The sequence below is a fragment of the Vicugna pacos genome, chromosome 4 (genome assembly GCF_048564905.1).
Source record: "Vicugna pacos chromosome 4, VicPac4, whole genome shotgun sequence".
Taxonomy (NCBI): Eukaryota; Metazoa; Chordata; class Mammalia; order Artiodactyla; family Camelidae; genus Vicugna; species Vicugna pacos.
The window spans coordinates 58,508,179-58,533,733 of NC_132990.1; the positions used below are offsets into that span (position 1 = coordinate 58,508,179).

Genomic DNA, 25,555 nt, shown 5'->3' on the forward strand with positions numbered 1-25,555 from the left:
ACATAAGCCTCAGAGGGCAGGGACCATGCACTTCATCATCTCTGAGTTTCCTGCACCAAGCACAGAGCTTGGCAGCCAGCGGGTCCTTATTAGATTCTTAAGAAACAAATAAATGTTCAACATACTTTTAAAAATGAGGCAGATAGGGACTTTCCCCATCCCTTTACGTAAACTCGATACACGCTGAACGCTGCTGTTAGAATAGCAGTTGGAATAACTGAGCCCAGAGTGGGATTCTCAATAACTGTTCAGAATCAGAGGCCATTCTGTTGGCTGTCAATACACTTTCAGAAGCAATCTAAACTCTGCACTTCCTAATAATGAGAAAGGGCGGGACTAAATGAGTACCCTTCACCAAAGAGCCCATTATGACTGCATGGGAGGAGGGGGATAAGGAAACACAAAAGCAAATAATAGATGAACTGTAATACAATAAGCGGTGAGCAGTGCAATGGGAGAACGTGGGTTTAGTCACCCCCACTCCCAGCCAGACAACAGTAAGATAAAAGCCACAGATCCCCACAGCCGGCTGCCTGTCTCAAAGGCTCATGGACAGGATGCTTTATCTCATTGTTAAAGGCTTTGAATTGGAAACGACCTAAATGTCCATCAACAAAGATGGATTAAAAAATGGCTCATCCATGTAATGAAATACTATTCAGCCTTTAAAACTGATTTAGGCTTATATTTACTGATGTGGCAAGAGATCCGCTGCACGATGTGAAACAAACAAACAAAAATCAGGTGGGATCCCATGTACAGAAAATTATTATTTCCTATCAGTATTTGTCCAGAAGAATTTACAGACGTTACTTCTGAATGTGGGACTGTGAATGCCTTTTTTTTTTTTTACAGAATTTTCTGGGGTTTTTTTTTGTTTTTGTTTTTGTTTTTACTTTTAATAAGAATATTATTTTCATGAGGGGTGGGCCAGGTTGTCAGTTTCCATTATTCACTCATCACCTGCCTATCAGGCAGTTTTTGATGATCAGTTAGAATTAGGTCTCACTGCCGCCCTCAACCATGCTGGAAATGCTGGACCTCAGCCCTTGAGAGGAGAATAGACTAAGTCTTGATAAAAACATAGTATTAACTCTCCTGCCAAAGTAAGTATCATGCTAATGGCTTGACTAAACCTGTTCTTCACCTCACTTTCAAATGAATTGATCCTTACCAGTCAAGGAAGGTTCTCCCTGCAACCAGCCTTCTAGTCTTATTAGCCCCAGAGGCTCAGAGCTTGGTGGAGCCTGTCCCATTTCTTCCCTTTCTCATGTCTCCATATCATAGTTGGAACAGAGCAAATTTGAGCCCACTGTTCCTCGCCCTCTACTGTCAAAACTCTAGTCTTGGTCCAGGTCTGTGTCTGTGCTTCCTCAGCTGTGCCTTTCAACCCTGGCTGCACATTTCAATCACAAATACCCAGGTTCCACCCAAGATCATTAAACAGAATCTCAAATCATTGGTGTTTTTCAAAGGCTCCCAGTGTACCCTTTAAGTATTTAGAGCTGAAGTTTTCCCGTGTCCTCTCCCACCCAAGAGTATGCCCTAATAACTGACGCTGGGCATCCTGCAACATCCGTGACCCTTTCTGAAAACTGCCATCTGAGCTCTGTAAAATCTCAAGCAATTGTAAGGTTTGCTAGCCAGATGTCAATGACTCATGTTAACGCACAGGCTGACAGATGACGGCTCCTACGGGACAGGAGACTGCCCTCCCTCTGACCACACTGCTGAAGGGCCCCCTCATCCATGTACGCTGGCCTCCATCCTTCCTGCTCAGGGCAGGATCTACTGGGATGGTGGCCTGTGAAAAGTCTGGGGCTGGCTAAGCCGGGAAAGGAATCAGAAATGGCTCCATTTTAAAAAGCTCCTCGACCCCATGGGGCTCACATCAGGTTTGCTTGCCTGTATCAGAGGCGATAAGAAACACAGTCACAATCTTAAAACAAGAGATGATAAAATCTATCTTGTATCCAACCAGTTCAAAATGACCTGACTTTCTTCTCAGCAGCAGGAGATGACCAGGCTCTGATCACTCATATTTAATCCCACAAGACAACCCTGGGACTTCCAGACCCTGGCACTCAGGTCCAACGTGGCACTCAGTAAATCATACCAGACGCTGGGCTTGGAGCCCTGTAAGGCAGCAGTAGGATCTGTCTTGGATGTTCACCTGCATCCTGGCTAAATATAGCCAGGCAGCCTGTCGGCAGAGGGCGAGGCAAACGGCGCCAGCCCTCTTAACAGACCATTAAACCAGTCACTGGAAACAGACAGGTGCCTTCCTGAGTTCAAAGGGCAAAGCATTTAACTCAAACACTCTAATGGGTACTAGGTGGTTTCTGATCTGAATTTCTCATCCAAGTCCATCTGGCAAAACCCTCTCCATAAATCGAGATGTGAGATGACTGGCAAAGGCCATCTGTTCTAATAGAACATCAGTTCTGGAATTATAACACGCATGAGGCTGGTTGTAGAATTTAACTGTCTAAAATCTACACAGAAGCACTTGAATCACAATGGCCAGGAGAAGCTCAGGGGCTGAAGAGGGTCTAGAAACTCTGCCTGAACCACCCCATGGCCATCAAGTTTGAGTGATGGAACTCATAACTGGCTTTCTAGTACCTATAGATTTTCTTGGCTTGTAAAAAACTGTCTAGTTTGCATTTAAATTAAAGCTGGAAGGAATCTGAGAGATAATTGTATTCAAGGGATGAAAAGAGAAACAAGGGAATGAACACTTTTGGAGCTTATTGTGTGTGATACCGTGATTCATAATAAGAAATGTATATTTGGTCTTTGTCAGTTTCTGGCACAGAGCTCCTAAAATTCTTGTAATTTCGTTAAGTGATAGGAGCAATAAAAGTGTCTTGATATTCATAACAAACCCCTTTCAGACACACCTGGATTTATGAGGCGACTTTGGGAAAGCACCTAAGGATGAGGGCTGGTTGCCAGAGGAACCAAAATTGTGATCATAGGATTGGAACTTTCAGTCTCGCCGGACTTCTGGGGAGGAGACAGGGGCTGGAGGGTGAACCAATCACCAATGGCCAATGATTTAATCAACCACGGCTATGTGATGAAGCCTCCATAAAAACTCAAAAGGACAAGGTTCAGAGACTTTCTGAGTTGGTGAACATGTGGAGATTTGGGGAGTGTTTGGAGACGGTGTGGAAACTCTGCACCCCCTGCCTGTGCCTTGCTTGCCCTGTGCATCTCTTCCATGTGGCTGTTCCTGACTTATATAGCCCTTAATAATAAATTGGTAATCTAGTAGGCAAAAGGTTCCTCTCAGTTCTGTGACCTGCTGCAGCAAATTAATCAAGCTCAAGGAGGAGGGTCATGGGAGCCCTCAATCTACAGCCAGTAAGTCAGAAGCACATGACAACCTGGACTTGGGATTGGCGTCTGAAGTGTGTGCGGTGGGGCTATTGCTACCTCTGCCCCAAATGTTTGCCATTCCTCTGCCTGGCAAAGTCCTCTCTTCCTCTATGGCTGTGGCCCATCCCATGTTCACCCTTCCCCTCTGATACCTTGATCTCATCAGTGACACTCAGGCTCCAGGCCCACAGACGGGAGGACTGAATTCACTGTATTCCAAGGGACCACCTGTCTGCCTCCTCCACCAGAATGTGGCAGGCAGGGATGCCACCCAGCCTCCTTCTGCACCACAGAGCTTGCCGCTGAGTAAGCTCCAAGTCAAGGTCTGCTGAATGGCTACTGGCTGAATGTTTTCTTTCTGTGTCTGTCTGAGTGTTTGTGGGGTAAGGGGGTGATGCTCCTGTGTGTAATGGAATCAGTATGACCCAGTGGAAAGTGCTGGCCTTTGGAATGAGAGAGACCAGGTTCTGAAACCCGACTCCATTCCTTACTTTAACCTCTACAGGGTTCCTGGTGAGCCTCGGCTTCATCATCTGTAAAATGGGCCTGCTCCACGGCCAGCTTTAGACTAGTGATGAATGTTAACAAGAAGAGTTATGTAAAGTCTCTAGTTTGATGCCTGCCTCCAGAGCTCATCAGAGTGGGAACTCAGTAAAGAGCAGCTACCAGACCAGTCAGTAAGAAAGCTGGGTGGGTGCAGGACAGGCCCGGCTCTCAGAAGAAAGCTTTGATGTGTAAAAATAGAGCCCTTGCCCCTGCTTTGAGCTGTGTCAAAGGGAGAGCAACAGAGTGGGTTCCTGGGTGGCCTTCCTGCTTTAATATGGAAAAGGGAAATAGGAAGCCTCAGCCCCAAATGCTAAAAATAGGCGATGCCAGTAGACTTTGACCTTGCTTCAGGGCTGGGCAGTGTACTATGGAAACTGCGCTTGGCTCTTTGCAGGGAGCTGGGCATATAAGCTGGGGACGCAGGGAGCCGTGCCAAGAGCCCTGCCACTGCCAACCCTCTGATTTGCATATCAGGGGCTGGGTGGGGATGTCATTCCTTGCAGGAGCCTCAGTTACAGGGCAATAAGCCAATGACCAAGTAGACCATTCCCTTCCGGGCCCTCACCTGCCACCAACTGCTTCATCCCAAACCCTCAGAAAAACCAATGGCTCAGTGAACCTTCCCAAAGGACTCATCTAAATCGCTAAGGTTTCTCCCACAGGCAAGGTGGCCTTGAGGTTCCAACTAACCTCATTCTCAGTGCATCACCCCGGGGGCTGTGATGACTTCCGGTGCCCACTGGCCTGCCCGGCTAGGAAGAGGAGACCCTGGATTACAAAACCCTTTCTCCTCCATTAACTTCCCAACTCCCTCAATTCCTCCATGAAAAGGATGTTACTATGACCACTGAGAGTTAGGAAAACTGAGGCTGTAAGTACAGTGTACTGAAAAAGGCCCTTGAATCTGAAATTGTAAAATCTGGGTTCAAGCATGAGCTGTGCTAGTCACAATGTGACTTGCCAAGGCCTAAAGGCTTTGGTTTCACTCGACAGAAGATGGAGACATTGACAAATGGTTCCTAAGGTCCCTTCTGGGCCAAAAGACTGAAGTTCTAGGTTGTATGCCTTGCCACCAAGAACCACCAGGTTAAGAAGAGGGAGCCCTAAGTCTCAGGATCTCATCAGAAAGGTTTGTTCACATACACAAATAACGAACCTGAGGCCAAATAAGCCAACAGCCACAGAGGGCAAAATAAGCTCAGCTTTACAGAGAGGAGGGAGGCTTACAGAGAGGAGGGAAAACACGCTGGGAGTTCAGGACATGCTGCAGGAAGGGCTGTCATCAGAGATGGCCATAAGTTGAAACGGGGTGAGAAAGGGAGTTCTGGAGATGGGGCAGGGGGGAGCCGGCACAAGCAAAGGCCAAGAGATAAATGCAGGCGTCACCAGAACCCAGCCTGCAAGGAGCCCAGCTCAGAAGCCAGATCAATTAGAAGGGGCTGGGAGCTGCCACAGCTCTCGGACCCTCAGAATCAGGCAGGCGAGGCCCCTGCACCTGCTCTTGTGGGGAAGAAAAGCCTGTAGGGTTCCCAGAGCTGCGTGCTGGGAAGGCTCTAATGCCTGCAGGGTCTCAGTATCAGCAGGTGTACGGCCTGGGAAGGACACCTGGATCCCGCCGGGAGCATCCTTCCTGCTGCCCAGGGCCAAGGCTCTGGCGGACAGGAAAGCCTGGCAGCCAAGTGAGCAGAGGGTCCCAGCAAGGTCTTTCATGGGGAAGCCACATCGCTGGCTTTTTGGGAACCCAAGTGGTTGGAGGGCAGTTGCCTAGGGATGAGGACATGTTACCAGGGCAACAGGTACTTGGCTGTAACGGTAGAAATGACAGATATCTTCTCCCTTCTGACTAGAGAAGACGTGTGGGTCAGACACACCTGCCTCCCCTTTAGACTCAGAATCACTGGACATTAGAACCAGAAGAGCTCTTGAGAGAACAGGTCTAGGAACCCCACTTTACAGATGAGAAAACTGAGGCCGAAGAAGGAAAGGTGGTTTATCTAAAGTCCACCAAAGAGCCAGGGCAGAACCAAGAACAAGGTCCAAGTCTGACTCCTAGTCCAGGGCCACAGACAATCTGAAGCCAAAAATACCACATGCATTAGAACTGGAGAAAGGAGAAAAGAGATGAATTTCTGGGAAGAGAAGGGCTGACCAGTGTCAGATGCTGAGGACAGCAAGGAAAACTCTAAATTCAGCACTCAGGAAGTAACCGGGAATAGAACTTTGATGCAGGTGTCGTGAGTAAACGCTGGAGAAACAGGCAAACTCCCTTAAGACAAGGTTGTAAAAAGGGTGGGCAGAGAGAAGGAGCAACTTTGAGATGCAGGGAAGAAAACTCGAGGCGTTTTAGCTAAATGACCTCGGTCTTCTTACTAGGCGGTGAGGCAACCAGGAGAGCAGTCTCTGTGGGGACTGGGCTGCAGGCCTGTGGTCCAGATTCAGAAGGGGAACCGTGGGGAACTTCAGAGTCCACTGGGGGCTGACGAGTCTCCAAGAGCAGCTCAGAGGCTTAGATTTCGCTGAACCTGTCATCTGTGCCGATGCCAAAAGGCACAGCCTGTGGCTCTCCAGCAATGCCTGGCAGCCTGGGAGAAGGAGCAGAGGAAACAGATGGGCCTGCGTGTGTGTCGAAGGGAGGCCAGGGGACAGTCACGGGGGCAGGAGAATCAAAGGGCAAGCAGGAACAGCTGAGACGGCTGAGGCTTTGCCAGGCTGGGAGCAAGGCAAGGGCAGGAGGAGGCTGGGAGAGGGGAGCTGAAGGCAGGAGGGGGTCGTTAAGAGCCAAGGCCAGATGTAGAGGAACTGGAAGGATAGGATCAAGGGAAGTTATCACGGGATGGGAAATGCCTTACTCTGTCTGATCCCCACCTCCTTTATTCTGTCTAGCCCCTCTGCTTATTTTTCTTAACCCTTATTACCACCTGGCATATTACACAGGTGTTCACTGTATTATCCACAGTGCTTAGAACAGGGCCCAATGCATAAGAAGCACTCAATAAATATTTTTAGATTATTGAATAAATTCTCTTTGAATAGGTTTTGAGTTTCAAAGAGATTTTGTTGGGGAGACTCTGAAGTCTTTCTTGCTCGTTAAGGAAAAAAAAAATCTGGAGGTCTCATGTGCTCTGATTTCAAACTATACTACAAAGCTACAGTAATCAAAACAGTATGGTACTGGCACAAAAACAGACACACAGATCAATGTAACAGAACAGACAGCCCAGAAGTGAACCCATTTGTACAATCAATTAATCTACAACAAAGGAGGCAAGAATATACAACGGGGCAAAGACAGCCTCTTCAATAAATAGTGTTGGGAGAACTGGACAGCTACATACAAACGAATCAAACCGGACTATGATCTCACACTATGCATAAAAATAAATTCAAAATGGATTAAAGACTTCAATGTAAGACCTGAAACCATAAAACTTCTAGAAGGAAACAGGCAGTATGCTCTTTGACATTGGTTTTAGTAGTATTTTTTTAGATAAGTCTCCTCAGGCACGGGAAACAAAAGTAAAAATAAACAAATGGGGCTACATAAAACTAGGAAGGTTTTGCACAGTGAAACTATCCGCAAAATCAAAAGGCAGCCTCCTGCATGAGAGAAGATATTTGCAAGCGATAATCCAACAAGGGGTTAATATCCAAACTATACAAAGAACTCATTCAACTCAACATCAAAAACACAAACAACCCGATTAAAACAATGGGCAGAGGATCTGAACAGACATTTTTCCAAAGAAGACATACAGATGGCCAACAGACAGATTAAAAGATACTCAACATCACTAATCAATGGGAAAATGCAAATCAAAACAATGAGCTATCACCTCACACCTGTCACAAAGACCATTATCAAAGACAAAAAATAACATGTCTTGGCAAGAGTGTGGAGAAAAGGGACCCCTCATGCACTGTTGACAGGAATGTAAATTGGTGCAGCCACTATGGAAAACAGTAGGGCGATTCCTCAACAAATTAAGAATAGAACGACCATGTGACCCAGGACTTTCATCCCTGGATATTCATCCAAAGATAACAAAGACATTAATTAGAAAAGTTAAATGCACCCCTATATTCGCTGCACCATTATTTACAAGAGCCAAGATATGGAAGTGACCTAAGCGCCCAGAAGTAGATGAGTGGATAAAAATGCACTGTATATACATACATACACAGACATACACAGTGGAATATTTCTCAGCCATAAAACAAAGAATGAAATCTTGCCATCTGTGACAACATGGATGGACCTAGAGGGTACTGTGCTAAGTGAAATAAGAGAGTGAAAGACAAACACTGTATGATTTCACTTACACCTGGAAACTAAAAAGCAAAACAAATGTACAAACGTAAAAACAAAACAGAAACAGAGTTACAGATACAGAGAACAAACAGGTGGTTGCCAGCAGGGAGGGAGGGAGGAAGAAATAGGGGAGGGAGATTAAGAGGCACAAGCATTCAGCAGTTGCAAAATAAATGAGTCATGGGTATGAAATGTGCCGTATGGAGAATATAGTCAATAACTATGTAATATCTTTGGAAACAGATCATAAATAGACTTATCTTCATGATCATTTAGGAACGTTCATTTAGAAATATCTAATTACTATGTTGTGTAGCAGGAACTAACATAATATCGTAGGTCAATTATAAAATAAACGAGTAGTTCTGAGCTGTGTTGAGTTCATTCACTCGAGTGTCTCCACTGTGAACAGTTCTTCACTTGAGTGCCTCCACCGTGAACAGTTCTGTCTCGGGCAAAGCGAGGGAAGTCTTTGCTGACCTAAAACCACCTCCTGGAGCCTGCAAGATGGTTCTCGAGCAATGCCAAGACCTGCCCTGACTGCCCAGCCCCCGAGCCCACTAAGCCTGGCTGGGACTCAGCTGTGGTCACAGCACCCGCTCGCTACACCCAGTCCACGAGAAGATGGTGGTGCAGCTGGCTAAAAAAAAATAAAAGCAGCACCCTTCAAAGAATTTCTGTGATAGTATTTCTTCTTTCTACTGACTCTAGAGATGTGCCCACCCTGCATTCCTATGCTTGGAAAGGTCCCCCTCATGCAAACCCCGGCACGACAGGAACACGTCTCTCTCTTCCTCTCCCAGTTACTGGCCCCGTCCAGGGTGGGCGCCATGGTGCCGTCACCACCACCCCAATGCTCCTGACTGCAACAATATCACAGTTTTACTCCTGTTTCCCCCATCAATTCCTAGCAACTGTGGATCCGAGATTAGCATCAAAAGTCAATCCATCCTGCAAGGAATTAAAAGAACACCTACCGCAACCTGGGCGGAGTCGAGGAACTGGAGGCCAAAGTAATCTGTTTCCACCAGGTCCAAGTGGTACACAATCTGATCAAACAAATCCTGGCCTTTGGCATGTTTCTGGAAGACAATTGGGTAGATGAAAATTTAGGGTGTGACAGCTGAATAAGAAACAGGATTTTAAAAAGAACACAAAAGTCACTTTTCTCTCTCTCTTGCATACACATTTGTATCACAATACACAGTTTTTAAAAAATGTAATTATTTTTATTGTAATACAAAGTCATGATTAAATCTACGTGTCCATGATGACAAAGAAGACACCAAACAACTACTTCATAGGATGATTAGGGAACCAATGCCTTATTATGAAAACTGGTAAATAAAGCAGGGAAAAAAATCAAGCATGAATCCTGCCTTTAGCTGTACCACTGGGCAACCAAAGAGCAGACGACAGCATGTACAAAACTTAACTCAAAATGCATCAAAGACCTAAATGTAAGAGTTAAAAACAAAGAACTCAGAATGAAACATTCACGCAAATCTTCACAACCTTACATTAGGCAAGAGTTTCTTAGATAAGACACCAAAAGCAAAAGCAACAGAAGAAAAAAACAAACTGGACAACATCAAAATGTAAAACTTTCATGGTTCCAAGAACACTAAGGTATCAAGAAAGTACAAAGACAACCCAGAATGGGAGAAAATTGTACAAATTATATATATGATCAGGGGCTTCTATCCAGAATATACAAAGAATTATTACAACTCAATAATAAAAAGACAAACATCCAATTAACAATTAGGCAAAGGATATACAGATAGTTCTCCAAAGACAGACAAATGCCCAATAAGCATATGAAAAGATGCTCAACATCATTAGTCATCAGATGCAAATCAAAACCACAGATCCTTCCCACCCACTCGGAAGGCTATAATAAAAAAGACAGATCACCAATGTTGGAGAAACTGAAACCCTCTTATATTGCCGATGGGAATGTGAAATTGTGTAGCTGATTTGGGAAACAGACTGGCAGTTTCTTAAACACAGAGTTACCATTTGACCCAGATATTCGACTTCTAGGTATGTATCCAAGAAAAATGAAAACATTCTGCTCTCACGGAAACTTGTACAACATGTTCACAAAAGTGAAAAAGTGGAAGCAACCCAAATGTCTATCCACAGATGAATGGATAAACAGAATGTAGTATGTCCACACAATGAAATATTATTTCGCCATCAAAAGGAATGAAGTTCTGATCCATGCTCCAACATGGATGGGCCCTGAAAACATTATACTAAGTAAAAGAAACTGGTTACAAAGGAGCACATATCATATGAAGTGTCCAGAACAGGTAAGTCTAGAGACAGAAACTAAGATTAGTAGCTGCTTAGGATTGCAGGGTTTGTGGGGTGACAGCTAAGGTTGAGCAGGGGTTTTGGGGAAGTTAATAAAGTGCTATAAAATTGATCATGGTGATAAATGCACAACTCTACGAATATACTAAAAGCCACTGAGTTATATGCTTCAGATCGGTGGACTGTATGGTATGTGAATCTCTATACATAAACTATTAAAAATAGAGGATAGGCGGGTTTTCTTTTTAACGGTATTCCAGCAAATAAATCAAGGACTAACAGAACTGTAGTATCACAATTTTGCAACTTCTAATGGATGGCAGGCATTGGACACCAGTGGCTACTAACATGACAACAGGGGACAGAGAGCCATTACGTACCTCCTGATGACCAACATCCCACCACCCAAGATATAATCTTGCTCCCCACACTTCTCTTTCCACAGGGGGAAAAAAAAATCAGGCCTGGGACTGATTCAAACACTAGGTCCAACTGCCAACTGTAGGAAACACAGAGGAATGTCCTAAACTACATGGGACTGCAATTGGCAAGACCCAGCCTGTGGGAAATTCTAGAAACTCCTCAGGACAAATGACCTACTTTCTTCAACAAACAGCATCCAGGGAAGAGAAGACATGGAGGGGAAACCTACAGATTAAAAGAGATTTAAAAGACATTGTTTTCAAAAGGCAGAACTAAACTGCAGTGTCAAGGGATGCACGCTTGGCTGATCAAACTTGGAAAGAGAGTAAAGAAGGGATTGCAGTAAAGTCAGGGTAGCTGTTGCTTCTGGTGCTGGGAGGGGATGTAACTGGGAGGGGATGTGACTGGGAGGGGGCAATGGTGGACTTCCAACTGGCTGGCAGGCTTCCAGCTCTTGACGTGGGTGGTGGTACTAAGGCGACTGTCTACCTTCTAGTAGTTTATTACGCTGTACCTTTATTTTATTCGTACATCTCTATTTGTGTTACACAAATCAATAATAACATAAAGTAAAAAAAAAAAATCAAAGCTTCATCAATGAATCATAGCCTCTCTCCTTCCTGGAAATACTCCCCTGAAGGCAACAATTCAACAAAGCAGAAGGCTCGCTGTGCCACGGTGTTCTCTATAACATTACCTACCGGAGAAATAAGAACAGAGCTCTGGGGCCCACCAACACTTCAGAATATTATTCATCCCTTACAAAAAAGAATTATGAAGATGAGACAGAAATATGGAAAATTCTTATGACAATGTTAAGTAGACAGAGTACAAAGGAACAGAAAGCTGTGATTCCAATGACATAAAAATACGGATGCACTGTACGTGGACTGCCTAATCAAAACGGAAAACTGGCAAAAGCTAGAACAGCTGTGTTAGCATGGAGAAACTGGACGGCTTTCTTCCCAAGTCTTAGCACTGGTCTTTCGGCAGTTGTCAGACAGCAGATACAATTTTTAAAAAATCATAACCTGGCACTCCTCTTTGCCAATAACAATCCATCCCCTGGGTGTACTTTTTCCAATTACCATCCAGTGCTACCTGCCCTAAGCAACACCTATTATCACGGTGCCAATGCTTCATTAGCAGGCTTCCTAGTGGGAAAGAACTAGTTGGAGTAGAGCTTTAGCAGCAGGATGTAGCAGGAAGAGCTGGGCTGGGAGGAAGCAAGAGACCGATGCCCTAGTCCCAGATGTACCACTAACTGCAACCTTAAGCAGTTCAGAATTTCCCCCAACCCACATGGCCACCCTGGACTTCTCCCGCAGCTGCCCATCTGACATGGTGCCCTGAATACACGGGGGCTGCCAAAACTCAACTGATCCCAAATCCAACCTGCTCCCCACCTGGGTCTATTCTGGTTCAGGCTTACCATCCAGGTATGTAATTTTAACAGTCCTAGAGTATGCACTGAAAAAACACAATTCTGCACATGTCAAATGAGGGAGGTCATTAGCCCAAGTTTCTGTCTAGGTCATTCTAAATTTTACTTTTCTGCTGTCTTTCTAAAATGGCTCTTAATTCAGAAGGAGCTCAAGGTGGAGGATGGGAAAAGAACCTTCCTAAGGGCAGGGAGTCTCTTCTGCCAATGCCAGACTGGCTACTCCGCCCGCAGAGCCTCACTCAGCTGGACTTGGAGGTGGCAGACAGCAGGGCCTGGTGGATAGGAAATGCCATTTTTTATTTGCCTATAAACACTTCCCCCGATTCACTTCCCCATTAAGTATGCTCTTTGGTCTCTTCTGCTGGAGGAGACAATTCCCAGTGGCCCTTTTCAGCTCTAAGAAGAATCTGGTGAAATTACGAGGGCTGCAATGAATAGAACGGTCCTTGAAATAGAAGTCCCAGGGGGTTAGGGCAGGTTGAAGACAGGAGGATCAAGACCACAGCACCTGAATCAACCATCTCTCACCTCTCCCAGCCTGCAGAGTGTCCACTCTCAAAACTGAGAAGGCTTCAGATAACTCATCTGTGCTGCCAGCCAGGACATCCTGTCCAGGGCAGCCCCTAGAAGCCCATGAGCTGTCATGTCAGGTTTACCGGCCCAAACATTCCCTCCTCCAGCAGCTTCCCCAGCTCTCCTCTCCCTGCCCTCTCCAAGGCAGTAAGTGCCCCCTTCTCTGGGTTGCCACAAGCAGGCCCATGCCTTTACTACAATCACACTTGTCACACTGCACCACAGTGCCCACATCCCTGTCTTAGTCTTACATCAGACTGAGCACTCCTAAGGGCAGAGACCAGCTATGTTCACCTGGGTACCATCCATCCTTCCCTCCATCCCCAAAGCACATGCCTGGCTGACACAAAACAAGCACTTGCTGCATGGGTGGATGGATGGATGGGTGGATGGATGGATGGATGGGTGGGTGGGTAGATGGATGGATGGATGGGTGGGTGGGTAGCTGGATGGACAGATGGATGGATGATGGATGGGGGATCTTCTGGATGGGCCATGCTAAAGCATGAACAACAGACTGACATTTTACAAGCAGCAGGCCTAAAAATGAGAACACACTCATTAAAATCTTTTCAAATTAAGTTCTCCGTAAACAAGCACCTAGGGACCGGGGCTGTACTTCCAAGGCCATTTACCTAAACACAATTTCGTGGCTATTATGTGAAGTGCTGTCTAGTGATTGCAACAGGAGATCCGTCAACGTGACAAGACTGGAAGCTGCTCCTTGTTGCCTCACTGTTAACTGGGTTTCCCCCTCTGTGATGAATCCATTCATTCATTCATTCAGCTAATATTTACCGATTGCTCACCAAATGCCGGCCACCCTTCTGGGTGCCGGAGTGCACTGGGGTCACAACGTCTGGAAGGGAGTAGCCACAGGAAGTCCTCACCAAACAAGTCCTTCTTGGCGAGCAAAGTCATCCAAAACAGCTCAAGACCCAAGCCCACAGGGAGCGATGCCACTTATCCCCCTGCCTTAAGCAGCACATGCTCAGTGCAAAACCTTACAAAGTCCAGATCACGGAACCGAAATCCACCAACGCTCTGTCTACTTCGAGACACATATGGCGAGCTGCCCCCAAACACGGCCGTCTCTAGCGAGCTCTACCCTTGAGTTCTTGTAGCCATGTTGCCTAGTTTTTCTTCCTCCCAATCTCAACACTTCACTTTTTACAAGGACCAGTGATCGGTGGTTTTGAGTCAGTACGTATCTCTATAGCAGCTCCTTCTTATCTGACAGGAGCTAAAAATAACCAAGCTCATTAAAATCATGTGTAAGGTAAGAGTATAGAGTTGCCAGCTAAAGACTGGGTCAGGCAGCCAGCCAGCCGAGGAAGGTATGGACATGGTGATAGCTTTGCTGGACAGTCAGAGGCTCCTATTTTGTTTATTTACTGGTTCCCAGCCATGGTCCTGATAAGGAAGATTGCCAGACAGCCGATGTCTTAATTGTCCCCCAAATAAATTAACCAGCCTGACCCTCTTAGATAAGATTCAACTGGCAACGTCTTACTGCAACCTGACCCAAGTGCCATGTAATAGGTCAGGTGTGGTCCTGGAAGAACAAAGAAGACTGAAGCCAATCCATCCAAATCTCATTAGTCTCAATAACATAAGATGCCATGCTTCCCAGGTAGGTCTGTAAGGAGGACATAAGCTGGGTGAGAGCATGCCAGCCAAGTGTATACATCCTCGTTGTGAACTAAAACGGGAAAGCATGGCACCTGGGCAGCGGAAGGATTTCAGGAGCCTTGTAGGATGCCAGGCTCTCCTCCATCCACCACATCCATCAGATGGCATGTCCCTCTGCACTCATCTCCAGAAAGCCCTCTCCTTCCTCTTCATTATGGCTCAGGGCACATCACCTCACACGTGGACCACAGCAACACTCCCCAAGGTGGTCCCACTACTTCTGCTGTCTCCCTCATTAAGCCTGTCTTCCTTGTGTTTGCCAGAATGGCCTCCACACAACACAGTCCTCATCTCAGTCACTTTTCTGCACAAAAACATCCACCAGAGGATGACATGCTGGCTTCTGAGCACGGTTGATGCTGCCCAACCCAATACTCCTTTTCTCTCCCCCAGGCCCTCCATGTGCCTGGGCTCCAGGCAAACACGTTCTCCAACCACGATGCCCAACAGAGACAGCAGGTCGCACCCCTGTGTTTTGCCTGTGACATTCCTTTGCCTGGGTGTCCCCCTCCTCCATCCGCACTCCTGTCCCCACTTGCCACAAGCCAATCCCCATGGCTACTTGGGGGCACCTTGTCCTGGCTATCTCTGCCTCTTGAGCATCTGACACTCTGAAGCTCAATAACCATAAACGCCGATGTGGATTAAGAAGAATCCTCAGTTCCCACCACAGTCTTCAAACGACCCACATGTCAGAAGTCTGACCTTCCTGGTCCCCCTCCACTGGGAATGCCCTACAGCCATCTGGGACCTGGGCAGGGAGAACCCCGGTACTACATCTTCCCTTCCGGAGTCCGTCTATTGTAATCCAGGCTAGAACACTGGGGTTTTGGACACCACACCACACTGTGGCCTCTCCTTATGGCTGAGGGAAATGCCAGGCCTTCTACAAAATACCATCAAGTTGTGGATTTTTATATACAGGTTAAAAAATAACCAAAATAAGTATGGTGATGCTTTCTAAACCAAAGTGCGGGCTTTTGCATTTGTTCTAATTCAATGTCTTCTTAAACTGGCCCATGATCTAACCTTCTACGAACATTATGAGTCCCAGACTATTATCCCATATATCAGTTACTGATCTCAGTTTTACCGTATATGGGAAATGTGAGAAGCAGGATGGGGCAGGGGTGCAGGGGGGAGGTCGGGGGTGGGGGTAGGGGTGGTATCCACAGTACTAAGGTGCCCATCTGATGGTGGCCTCAACCTGGTTATGAATACGCACTGTTGTGCCCCAGCAGGGCCGTGCCCTGGGGCTCTCAGAGGCAAAAATGTCGGGGAAACCCAGCTCCACTCCTCTAGCAACACGGCTGCGACCTTAAGCATCCCCCACCCCAAGTCTCAGCTTCTTCATCCGAAAAGCGGGCTTCCCTCCTCTGCCTGGTCAGTCTTGCTAAGTCGTTGTATTAAGAGAAGAGCAAGAAAGCAAACGAGCATGCGCTGTAAACTACAGCATCCTGTACACACGGAGGAACTGCCATCACTTACATCCAGACCTTATTTCTCTCACGTGTCCACAGGAATAACACGATGTGCTTTTTGCCAAAAGCTTAACAAAAACTGAGATACAGGAAGTCCATGATCCCACTCCCATTTAAAGAAAAATTGAGACTAGTCTGGTTTTGGTATTTTTGGTAAATTCATGTTGGTCCCTGGAGATCAACTCCTTTCTTTCCAAGTCCTTAAACACCCCTACTTTAAACAGCTCTCAGAACATGACCTGTTCTCACCTGCGGCCAGTAGTTCCCAGAAGGCACCTGCCTCAAAGCCTCTTTCAACTGTTTCTAGGAAGTGCTGGTGTCATGGTTAGTTACTGGTTCCTACCCGCATCCCCACAACTTGATAACTGGCTAGTGTTCTATGAGCCTTAGTAGGAAACGAGCTCTTTATTACACACACACACACACACACAGTGGTCCAGGGGGTCTCTGTCCCCAATGCCATCACTACTAAATCACCATAAACAAGTATATATTGTTTACTCCAGGATGTCATAAACACAAATATCTGAAATTACCGAATAAAGTTACCTTGAAATTTCACCGTGAGCGTGAAATAGCACCTCAGCCATCAGCCAGATTTGGTGACTCAAAACTGCAATCTACTGATGCAAAGACCATGCCGAAGTATCCATAATCTTCTGGACTTAAGGCCAGGTTGTCCAGCTTATATAAATGCCACCTCCCAGCTGAAGAGGGCTTCCGTATTTGCAAAGGTTGCATGACCCCATTTTGCAGAGGAGCCTGAGCCTTAGACAGGTTATGTGACCAAGTTCACACTGCTCACAAGTGGTGGACCTAGAATTGGGACCCAGCCTTCCTGATTCTCAGGACAGAGTTCTTCCCACCTCATCCCACTGCTTCTCTACTCAACTCATTTACCTCTTTGGCTCCAAACACATGAGCCATGTCCAGCAAATAAGAAATATTTCAATCAAGCCCAATTCAACCCACAGCTGCTGAGAGCCTACTCCATGCATGGCCTTGGCTACAGCTGGGATTCAGGGCCACACGGTCCAACATAAACAGATCTCATGGTATGGGGGTGGGGGGGGATTCCCGTTTTGTCTGGAGGGCAGGAAAGTTGCAGCTGAATGCGAAGTAGTCAATGTGCTCACATACCACCACAAGCCAGGACACTATGTGGAGCACACCAACAGTCTGGGCGGCTCCTGGAAATGCAATTCTGGTAAAACAGAGCACATGTTATTAATTTCCTGACTTGCTTGGCTAACAATCTCTTAGAAATCAGAGGAAGCAACAAAAACAACTGCCCTTAATTTTGATCAACAAGGAAGTGAACAACCTTGGAAGAAAGTGACTGTCGTTTTGGTGTACGTGTCAGGGAAGGAAGGCAGCGCTGACTGGTCCCAGTGACAACCGGGGTTCTCGCTCAAGCTCCGGAGAGGGGCTCTCCGTGTGCTAGCCGAGGCCTGGGCGGGCAGGCTGGAGGCCTAATGGTTCCAGCACAGAGCACTGCCACGCCGGCATCAACTGATGTGGAGAGCAACTCAAAACACTGAGACTTCGTGGTACGTGATTAACTATTGACCAGCCTCTGCTCCAGGCTGATAAACTGTCTTCGGGCCAAACTGTGCATCTCAGTAAGGATTCAAAGGGCTCATTTGTTTCTGCTGTGATAATTCAATGGCCCCAATGGCCATGATCCTATGAACTTTTTTCCAATCAGTATGGAATACCTAACATCTCCTAATGACTTTGATTTCTGTCTCCCGATATCTCCCTCCAAGCACGCCTAACACATGTGACTCAACGGTTGGTTTAAGGGAGGGTTTCCCTTTTCTTCCTCAAGATGCTGGATGAAGTCAGGACACCTAAAGCTCCTTGATCCTGGCCACCCTTAAAACTGGTTTCACCCAACACTTCAGATGTGATGCCTCCACTCTCAAAAAGAAACACTAAAACAGCACATGTCGAATACTCTTCTAATTTTTAGGTAATACTACTATTGGGCATATTTTAATAAACTGTACTACTATCAGGCACATTTGAATATGCTACCCCTCCTGACAAGGACATTCACAAAATATCAGACAACCTCCCTACACAAAGGACCACTGGACAAATCACTCTCAGAATTCTGGGTTGGGAGCCTTTCGGTGTCACCTTTATTATTAAGCAAGGTGAGCCGTGTAACTTGTCACAGGACTCTCTGCCCAACTGAATCTACTCGAATCCCTAGAGAACGGGGTCGGGGACAGACTGCCCTGAATGACCTCTAAGAAAGCTGCTTCCCACCCCAGTGGCCTCCAGCCTACATAAAAAGAGAAGCAACTACATGGGAACTTAAAAGGTCCTGGGGGCAAGCACCCAGAGTATTAACCTTCGTGTTAATCTTTTAAATTGTGGTATTTACGAACTTGGCTGCAAGGACTCTGCCCTTTTCCCCTGCATCTGGAAGAGATAGCACTGCTTCGACCACACAGAATACGGTGTTAGTGATATTCTGTGATTTCCAAGGTGAGTGACAGTTCTCTCAGGAGGCCTGCTCTGTGGGAAGAGCCAGCCACCACGTGAAAAAGTCCAACTACCCTAAGACTGCCATGCTGAAGAGGCCACGAGCTGATGTTCCTGTCAACTGTCCCAGCTCAGCCCAGCCTTCCAGTCATCCCTGCCAAAGTGCCAGACGTGGAGGGGCGGCCCTCCTGGACCCTCCACACCAGCCAATCCGCAACTAAAGACCCTGGGTGACCCTGGTTGATGCCATGAGGAGCAGAACAAAATCCCAGCTGAGCCCCACTCCAACTGCTGACCAACAGAACCCACAAACTATGATAAACGGCTGTTGTTTTAAGCCACTAAGCTTGGGGGAATTTGTCACGCGATAGATAACCAGAATGAAAACCATACGTGTGCACAGATACAACATGTGTGCGTGGCATGCGAGAGATTTAGTATGTAAAAGGTTTTCACAGCTTTAAAAAACGTTTCTTAGGAATCCCCACACTGAGATGCTAATTTAGGTAACATCTGCTTGGAGACAAGGAATTAGAATAAAAAATATATTAATTCTAAAAAAAAAAAAAAAAGGATAAACTAACCCAAAAAACCATTCTCTGAAGGCTACTAACCCTGTTGAGGAGAAAGACATCAAAATCATGCATTGAAAGGTCTTAGGTTGTCTTGCTCTATAGTCACCCGCTGCATGTCAAGAACTCAATAAATGGCACTGAAAAGCGGGGAGGGGACTGTTACGGATTCAAAGGGACTTAAAAGACATTGTTTACTAAACGCAATGTGCTGTCTGTCCTTGGCTCCTGATTCAAATAAGCCAAGCACCAACCACAAAAAGGTTTTGAGATGACGGGGAAAGGTGAACAAGGACCTGGTATTAGACGACACTGAGGAGTCACTGCTGGTTTTGCTGAGATACGCAGACAGACATACAGGGATACCCACTTAGGTATTAACAGGTGAAATGTAAGTGGTCTGGGGGCTGCTTTAAAGTACCCCAGAAAAATGATAATATGTAGGAGTTGTATACACGACAGTTTCATCGCACTGTTGTCTCAACTTGTACATTTGAAAATTCCCGTAATAAGAAACTTAACAAAAACCCCAAACTGCAAAGGAGTGCAGGGTTGGAGGGTGTCAGCACGGTCTGGCCTGAGCCTTGCCTTGGAGCATCTGAGCCACTGGTTAGGCAGAGATGCCTCTGTCCACAGCGGAGTGATGGTGCTCAGGGATGCAGAAGACGACTCCAGGTCAGTAACAAGTGATGTTCAGCCATGTCAATAAACCTTAACACAACACGCAGACCTCCATCCGGACTCCACCCCGAGTACCTCCCTGAGGACCTGAAGTCACATTTGATCCCTCCCCTAGTCCTGGGTGCAGCTTATAACGGGGCTGCACTGCTGTACTTCGTGTTCCCAACTTCGCAGACACAAATAACATACTTTTACAGCAAGAAATAAAGTATGAGCAGCAAGAGAAGCCAATTCTTTAAGCTTTGGACACCAAAGTTAACATTCTATCTAATCTGAAACAATGGTTTTATCCCTTAAGACATTTCTGAGAGGTACAGAATTGATTCTTAATCTTCAACTAAAAATAAAGCACCACCATCTGTGACCCATGAGTACAAGCATTTGACACAGAACAGGACACGCTCCCAGGTGGCGGACCTCCAGACAAGAGTCCCCAGAGCCCCGTATGGAGCCCTACTCGGCATCCAAGTTACCAAAGAAGAATACGGGAGTGGTCCAGAAACCAGCACATTCCAGTCCTCTGTTTTACAGATGGGGAAGCAAGGCAAGAGGCCGGTCATGCTGCCGGCAGCCCATAAGAAGCCAGGAATTAAATACCAGCCTTCCAACCCTGAGCCCAATAACCATTTTCTTTCTTAGGACTATCTTGAGACAAAATGCATTATAAATGTTAACCTGAATAGGAAAGAAAGAGACCAGCCATGCATTTCTGCTACGGAAAGGTTAAGAACAAAACAAGCAATACCCTCAAACCGGAAATATCAGGTGTTAAAAACTCCTGGACTATAAAAAGGGCTTGGGTTGGGCAAGTATTTTTGGCTTTTTAAAATGGTGGATCAGAAAAGGAAAAGAAGAGAGCGTGCGAGAGAGAAAGAAAAAACCGCAGGAGAAAGAAAAAGAAAATGAAAGAAATTTGTGCCTGACTAAACAGTAACATGCAATTAAAATGATGGATGCCTTTGCGCCAGAGGTTGAGTCTGAAACAAGCTGCTGGAAGAAGGGCAGCCCTGGAAATAAATTGCCAAATTACTTTTTGCAGCCAGATTGCAGATTCTCCCTCTGTGTAATTCTGAGAGCAAGTAACTCCACATAAATAAATTTGCAACAAATTCCCAGGAAACCCAGCCAAGAAACATGAACAGAAAGAACTAATTTTGGGTGGACGACTGCCCCCACCCATCCTGCAACTTCGGAGTGCGACTAAATTTGCAAAGGCAGGTCAGTGCTACCCCGCGTACTTCCCTCAGTTACCGGGTCCTGTGATGACCGTTCCCCTTTTCCCGGTGGAGCCCCTCACAGTTCTGAAAGTTCTGGGTGTCACAACACACTCCGTGACGCAGTGGCTGAAGGCAGGGACTCTGGGATCAGCATGATGGGGATCTGAGTCCCAGCTCTGATACTCAGCTTAGGCTGAGACCGGTGTCAGGAAATGTCTCACCTGGTAAGGATGTGTAAGGATTACATGAAACGAAGTGATCAATTTAACAGGGCACTGCCCCAGGGTTCCCCCAGAGGACAGGTGGCCTCATTCTAGGGAACCTGTCATTCCCTGAAGAAGAGCTTCACGGAGGCAGAGTGACAGGGGAGTGTCATGGGATGAACTATGTCCCCCCCAAAATTTGTGATGTTGAAGCCCTAACCCTCTAAAGCCTCCAAATGTGGTTGTAATTGGAGACAGAGGTAATTAAACAGGTAATTAAGTTGAAATGAGTTCATTAGAGTGGGCCATATCCTACTGGATTGGTGTCCTTACAAAGAGAGAGATTAGGTCTCTCTCACACACACACACACACACACGCACGCACACCAGGGACGACGCACAGAGAAATGGCCACATGAAGACAGAGGAGAAAGGGGCCGCAAGGTGGCGGCCATCTTCAAGCCCCGGAGAGAGGCCACCAAAGAAACCAACTCTGCCGGCACCGTGACCTTGGATCTCCACCCTCCAGAACTCTGAGAAGATAACTTTCTGTTGTTGAAGCCACCTAGACCGGGGTACTTTGTTACAGCAGCCCAAGCCAACTAGCACAGGGAGGAGCAAAAGTTCAAGTTAGGACCAACCTTGAACCTGGGCTCCACCCCTCACAGCCAGCATGATCCCAGCCAAGCCCCTTAACCTCTCCAAGCCTGTCTGCAGCCTGCAGAATGGACATAATGCAGCACTCATCCCACCAAGCGATGGTGAGGGTGGGATGAAAACAAAGGCAGAGGGCCCCACCCAGCATGGTCACGGCTGTGCCCGGGACCTCAGATCGAGCCCTGGGAACTTCCCACCACACCTCTCCTGGAATCCAAAGCCTTTGCTGGGTGGCAGCCTGCAGACGCTCTGCATGGTGTTCCCTGGGACTGAACTGATTTGAGGGGATGTGTCCCCAACAGCCTGGACACTTCTCAAGCCACAGCACAGTCTCAGGTCCCACCCTTGGCTGGGATTCCGTAAGGATGGACAACGAACGCAGCAAGCAAATTAGCCTGCATTTGAGTACTTTCAGTGATCCCACCAACTGCAAAGGCACAGAATTTCAGGGCTTAATTTACTTGGTTCTGTGTGCATGTAAGATTTTCAAAAAAGGTTAATGAGTGGAAAAGCACCTGAAAGTTTTAACCTTGTCTATGGTGAGCTTGGCTGTTAAAGAGTCATAAAACTATAACCAAGGCACCACCATCCATGCACCTGATGGAGGGGTAGACAAAAAAAAGTTGTCTTTTTATAAATGGCCTTTGATTTTTCATTCTTCTCCTCTCTCTCTCTTTTTCTTTTGGTGAGTCAGTAGTCTTAAAAAAGTCTCCTGCAAGAAGACGGCAGAGAATGACACATTCAGAAGACAAGGAGGGTGTGATGCCCACAGCCTCTCCGTAGGTTTGGATTTGTAAGGACGGCATTGTCAAGATTATTTCCCTAAGGTATGTGGTTTGTGGTTAGCGTGAGCTGCCGTGAGAAGAATCCTGACTGCAAGTTCACCACACACACAGGGAGCCTTTCCTTACCCATTACCTAAGGGGAAAAATGTCCCAATCATACATGCATTTTTAAAAGCAACCGCTGAGGACTAAGCCAGGTAAAAGCACTGGCTAGTCCTGTGGGATGTACTTTAAAGTAGAAGACACAAAGAGGAAGTTATTTACAGAACTAAACACCTAGGTACAGAAGCAGTAACTCCTCGTCATCTTGAACTGCTATGGACTGGTCATAAGTTAACCCCAATTTCTCCCAGTTCAGGCGGAACTAACCGGCCCAGAATAGCTTCATACACAAGAAAAGACCCCAGTGCCCAGGACTTCAAACCCACGTCAAAAGGTATTCTTCTAAGACAGCCTCTAATTCAGGCATTGAACCCCGACCCCCAAACCTTCTCAGAGACCTGGGAACGTGCGAGCAGGAGGACAATGTGTACGGGGCGACGCTGGTGCCACCCATATCCCAGGAACTGGAGGGTTTCTGCCAGACGGTGCACGGACAGGGACCTCTCTCATGAGTGAGTGGGGCGCAGTCACCACCGAGATCGAGCCAGCTGCTGCTCTCTGGGAATTCAGACTGTGCTATCAGACCCTCCAATTTTTCCAATTTAAAGCCTTCTACAGACCTCTAGTCTCCTTTTTAACTGGGGAGTGAACACACAGGCAAAAGTGCACGGGTCATACGTGTGCAACGCAAGGAACGAGCAGAAGCGACCACAGCCGTGCAACCACCACCCAGATCAACAAATTGAAAGATCCCAGCCTCCTGGAAGTCCCTGTGTGCCCCTTCCCAACTCCCACCCCTTCCTTCCTTCCCACAGGTGCCACAGACTGGTTGGGCCCAGGGTACATGGACCCACACAGCATGTACACTCCTCTACAGCCCCGTGGGGCCGGTGCCCTCCAATCCACAGACCTTGTGTCACTGCACAAAGGCACACAGGTGGCCCTTCACAGCCCTAAGTGGAAGGGAAATGAGGCCCAGGTGGATTTCCCTTTGTGGATTCACTCACAGCAGAGAGACTTGGGAACACAGCAGGAGGAGTCAAAGATAAGAAGCACTAGGTGTGGGTGGAGGGGGTGGTCAGAGTCACAAGGGAGGGTCTGTTCCTGGAGCAAAAGGACAGAGGACAAAAGGACAGGGGAGGTGGCAGGTGCCAGGGGGAGGAAGCCAAAGTTCACAGCCACCAACGACGCAGAAAGGGAACACAGCCCACACCGGGGCGGCAGGGACCAACCCCGGCGCCCACGGAGACCGCATTCTCCCCAGGGGACACCAAGCAGGCCGGATTCCGGGAAGGAGGAGGAACCACCAAAGATTACCTAGTGCTCTTTTTAAAAAAACTCTTCTTCAGAGTCAATTTCAAATAAATGTGAAGTAAACAGAATAGTAAACACCTGTCACTCAGCTCTAACAAGGATCAACGCTCTGTGTCATCTCTTCCGACTCACCCCTCCCCCTGCTCCCCATTAATTTTTTCACACTTCTTTCTCGGGGATGGTGGTAAACGTACTTACATCTAAACGTGCAAACCTGAGCCATCCCATTTTGACAGACAGAAACATCTGTGTAACTCACACCCCAATCCATTCGGCACGTTCCTGTCTCCCCAGAAAGTTCTCGGGTGCCCCTTCCCCGTCAGTCCCTGGCCATCCCCGCTCCCCTAGAAGCAACAGCTGTTCTGAATTGTTTCCTCCCCAGATGGGTTTTGCCAGTTCTGCAACCACACATAAATGGAGTCGTGCAGAGGGAACTCTTCTGGGTAAGGCCTAAGCATCGTGCCTGTGAATACAGAGAGATGAGCTTGAAAATTTACCTTGGGGCCAAGCTGTACAGACACGTCTTCATCGCCTTCCTCACACCATCTTATGTGGATAAACCACAACGCTTTAGCATAAACATCTGAGATAAAAATAACCTGCACTGAGATTCAGAGCCATGATTTTCAACGAATTACTCAAATCTTAATTCTTTCATGGGTCCCATGTTCCAGACACCAGTTTCTGCACCTAAAATGTGTAGCAACAACCACCATGGAGCTCTGACCTGCAGTGTCCTCTGAGAAGCAGGGTGGACCACTGTTTTTTTGGCTTTTCGTTTTTCCTGTTTCCTGCCCTGGCTTTTCCTTAAGCGAGAAAACCTGGTAAAAGCAGATAAACGCTGTAGAGTTCTCTGCAGGTGCGAAAGACACATCTCGCTAGACCGGCAGGTGCTTGAGGAAAAGAGATGGATCTTTGACTCGGTATCGAATCCACCCTGCCCCTGGCATGGTTCTGTGCATACAGTAGGCCATGAATAAATGCCTGTGTTGTTTGTTATTCATTCTTCCTTGAAGATATTAAGCCACCCAGGTTTGGGAGGCAATGGAGCAGAGGGGCAAGAGCTTGGGCCGCCTTCCTTGTCTGCGGTGTGCAGTGGTGACAGGAGCCCTGGCACCTGTCCTGGGGACTGTGTGGCAGGCACAGCCCAGGGCCTAGTGGAGAGCAAGCTTCTGCAGGTCTACGGCCGGCAGCCCCTGTTACTCTCTGCCTCGGCCCTGCAGGTGTGAGCTGCATTCAAACCCTCACCAGCCTCCTCTCTCTGTGTCTAACCTCCTGGGCCCTCACGCTGGCCTCGAGTGAAGCCAGGTTATGTGGCACCCTAAAGGTGACGCCACTTGGATGTCCTCTTAAA

At 47.1% G+C, this 25,555-nt stretch overlaps 1 protein-coding gene across 2 annotated transcripts in view; it reads right to left on the reverse strand.

Moving 5' to 3' along the window:
- Positions 1-25,555, reverse strand: part of EPB41L4B (erythrocyte membrane protein band 4.1 like 4B) — a 123,020-nt gene that overhangs the window by 80,255 nt on the left and 17,210 nt on the right. For both annotated transcript variants that reach the window (XM_072959881.1, XM_072959880.1), the window contains exon 2: positions 9,217-9,321. In XM_072959881.1, the coding sequence (XP_072815982.1) occupies positions 9,217-9,321 (105 nt within the window). The remainder of the gene's footprint in view (positions 1-9,216; positions 9,322-25,555) is intronic.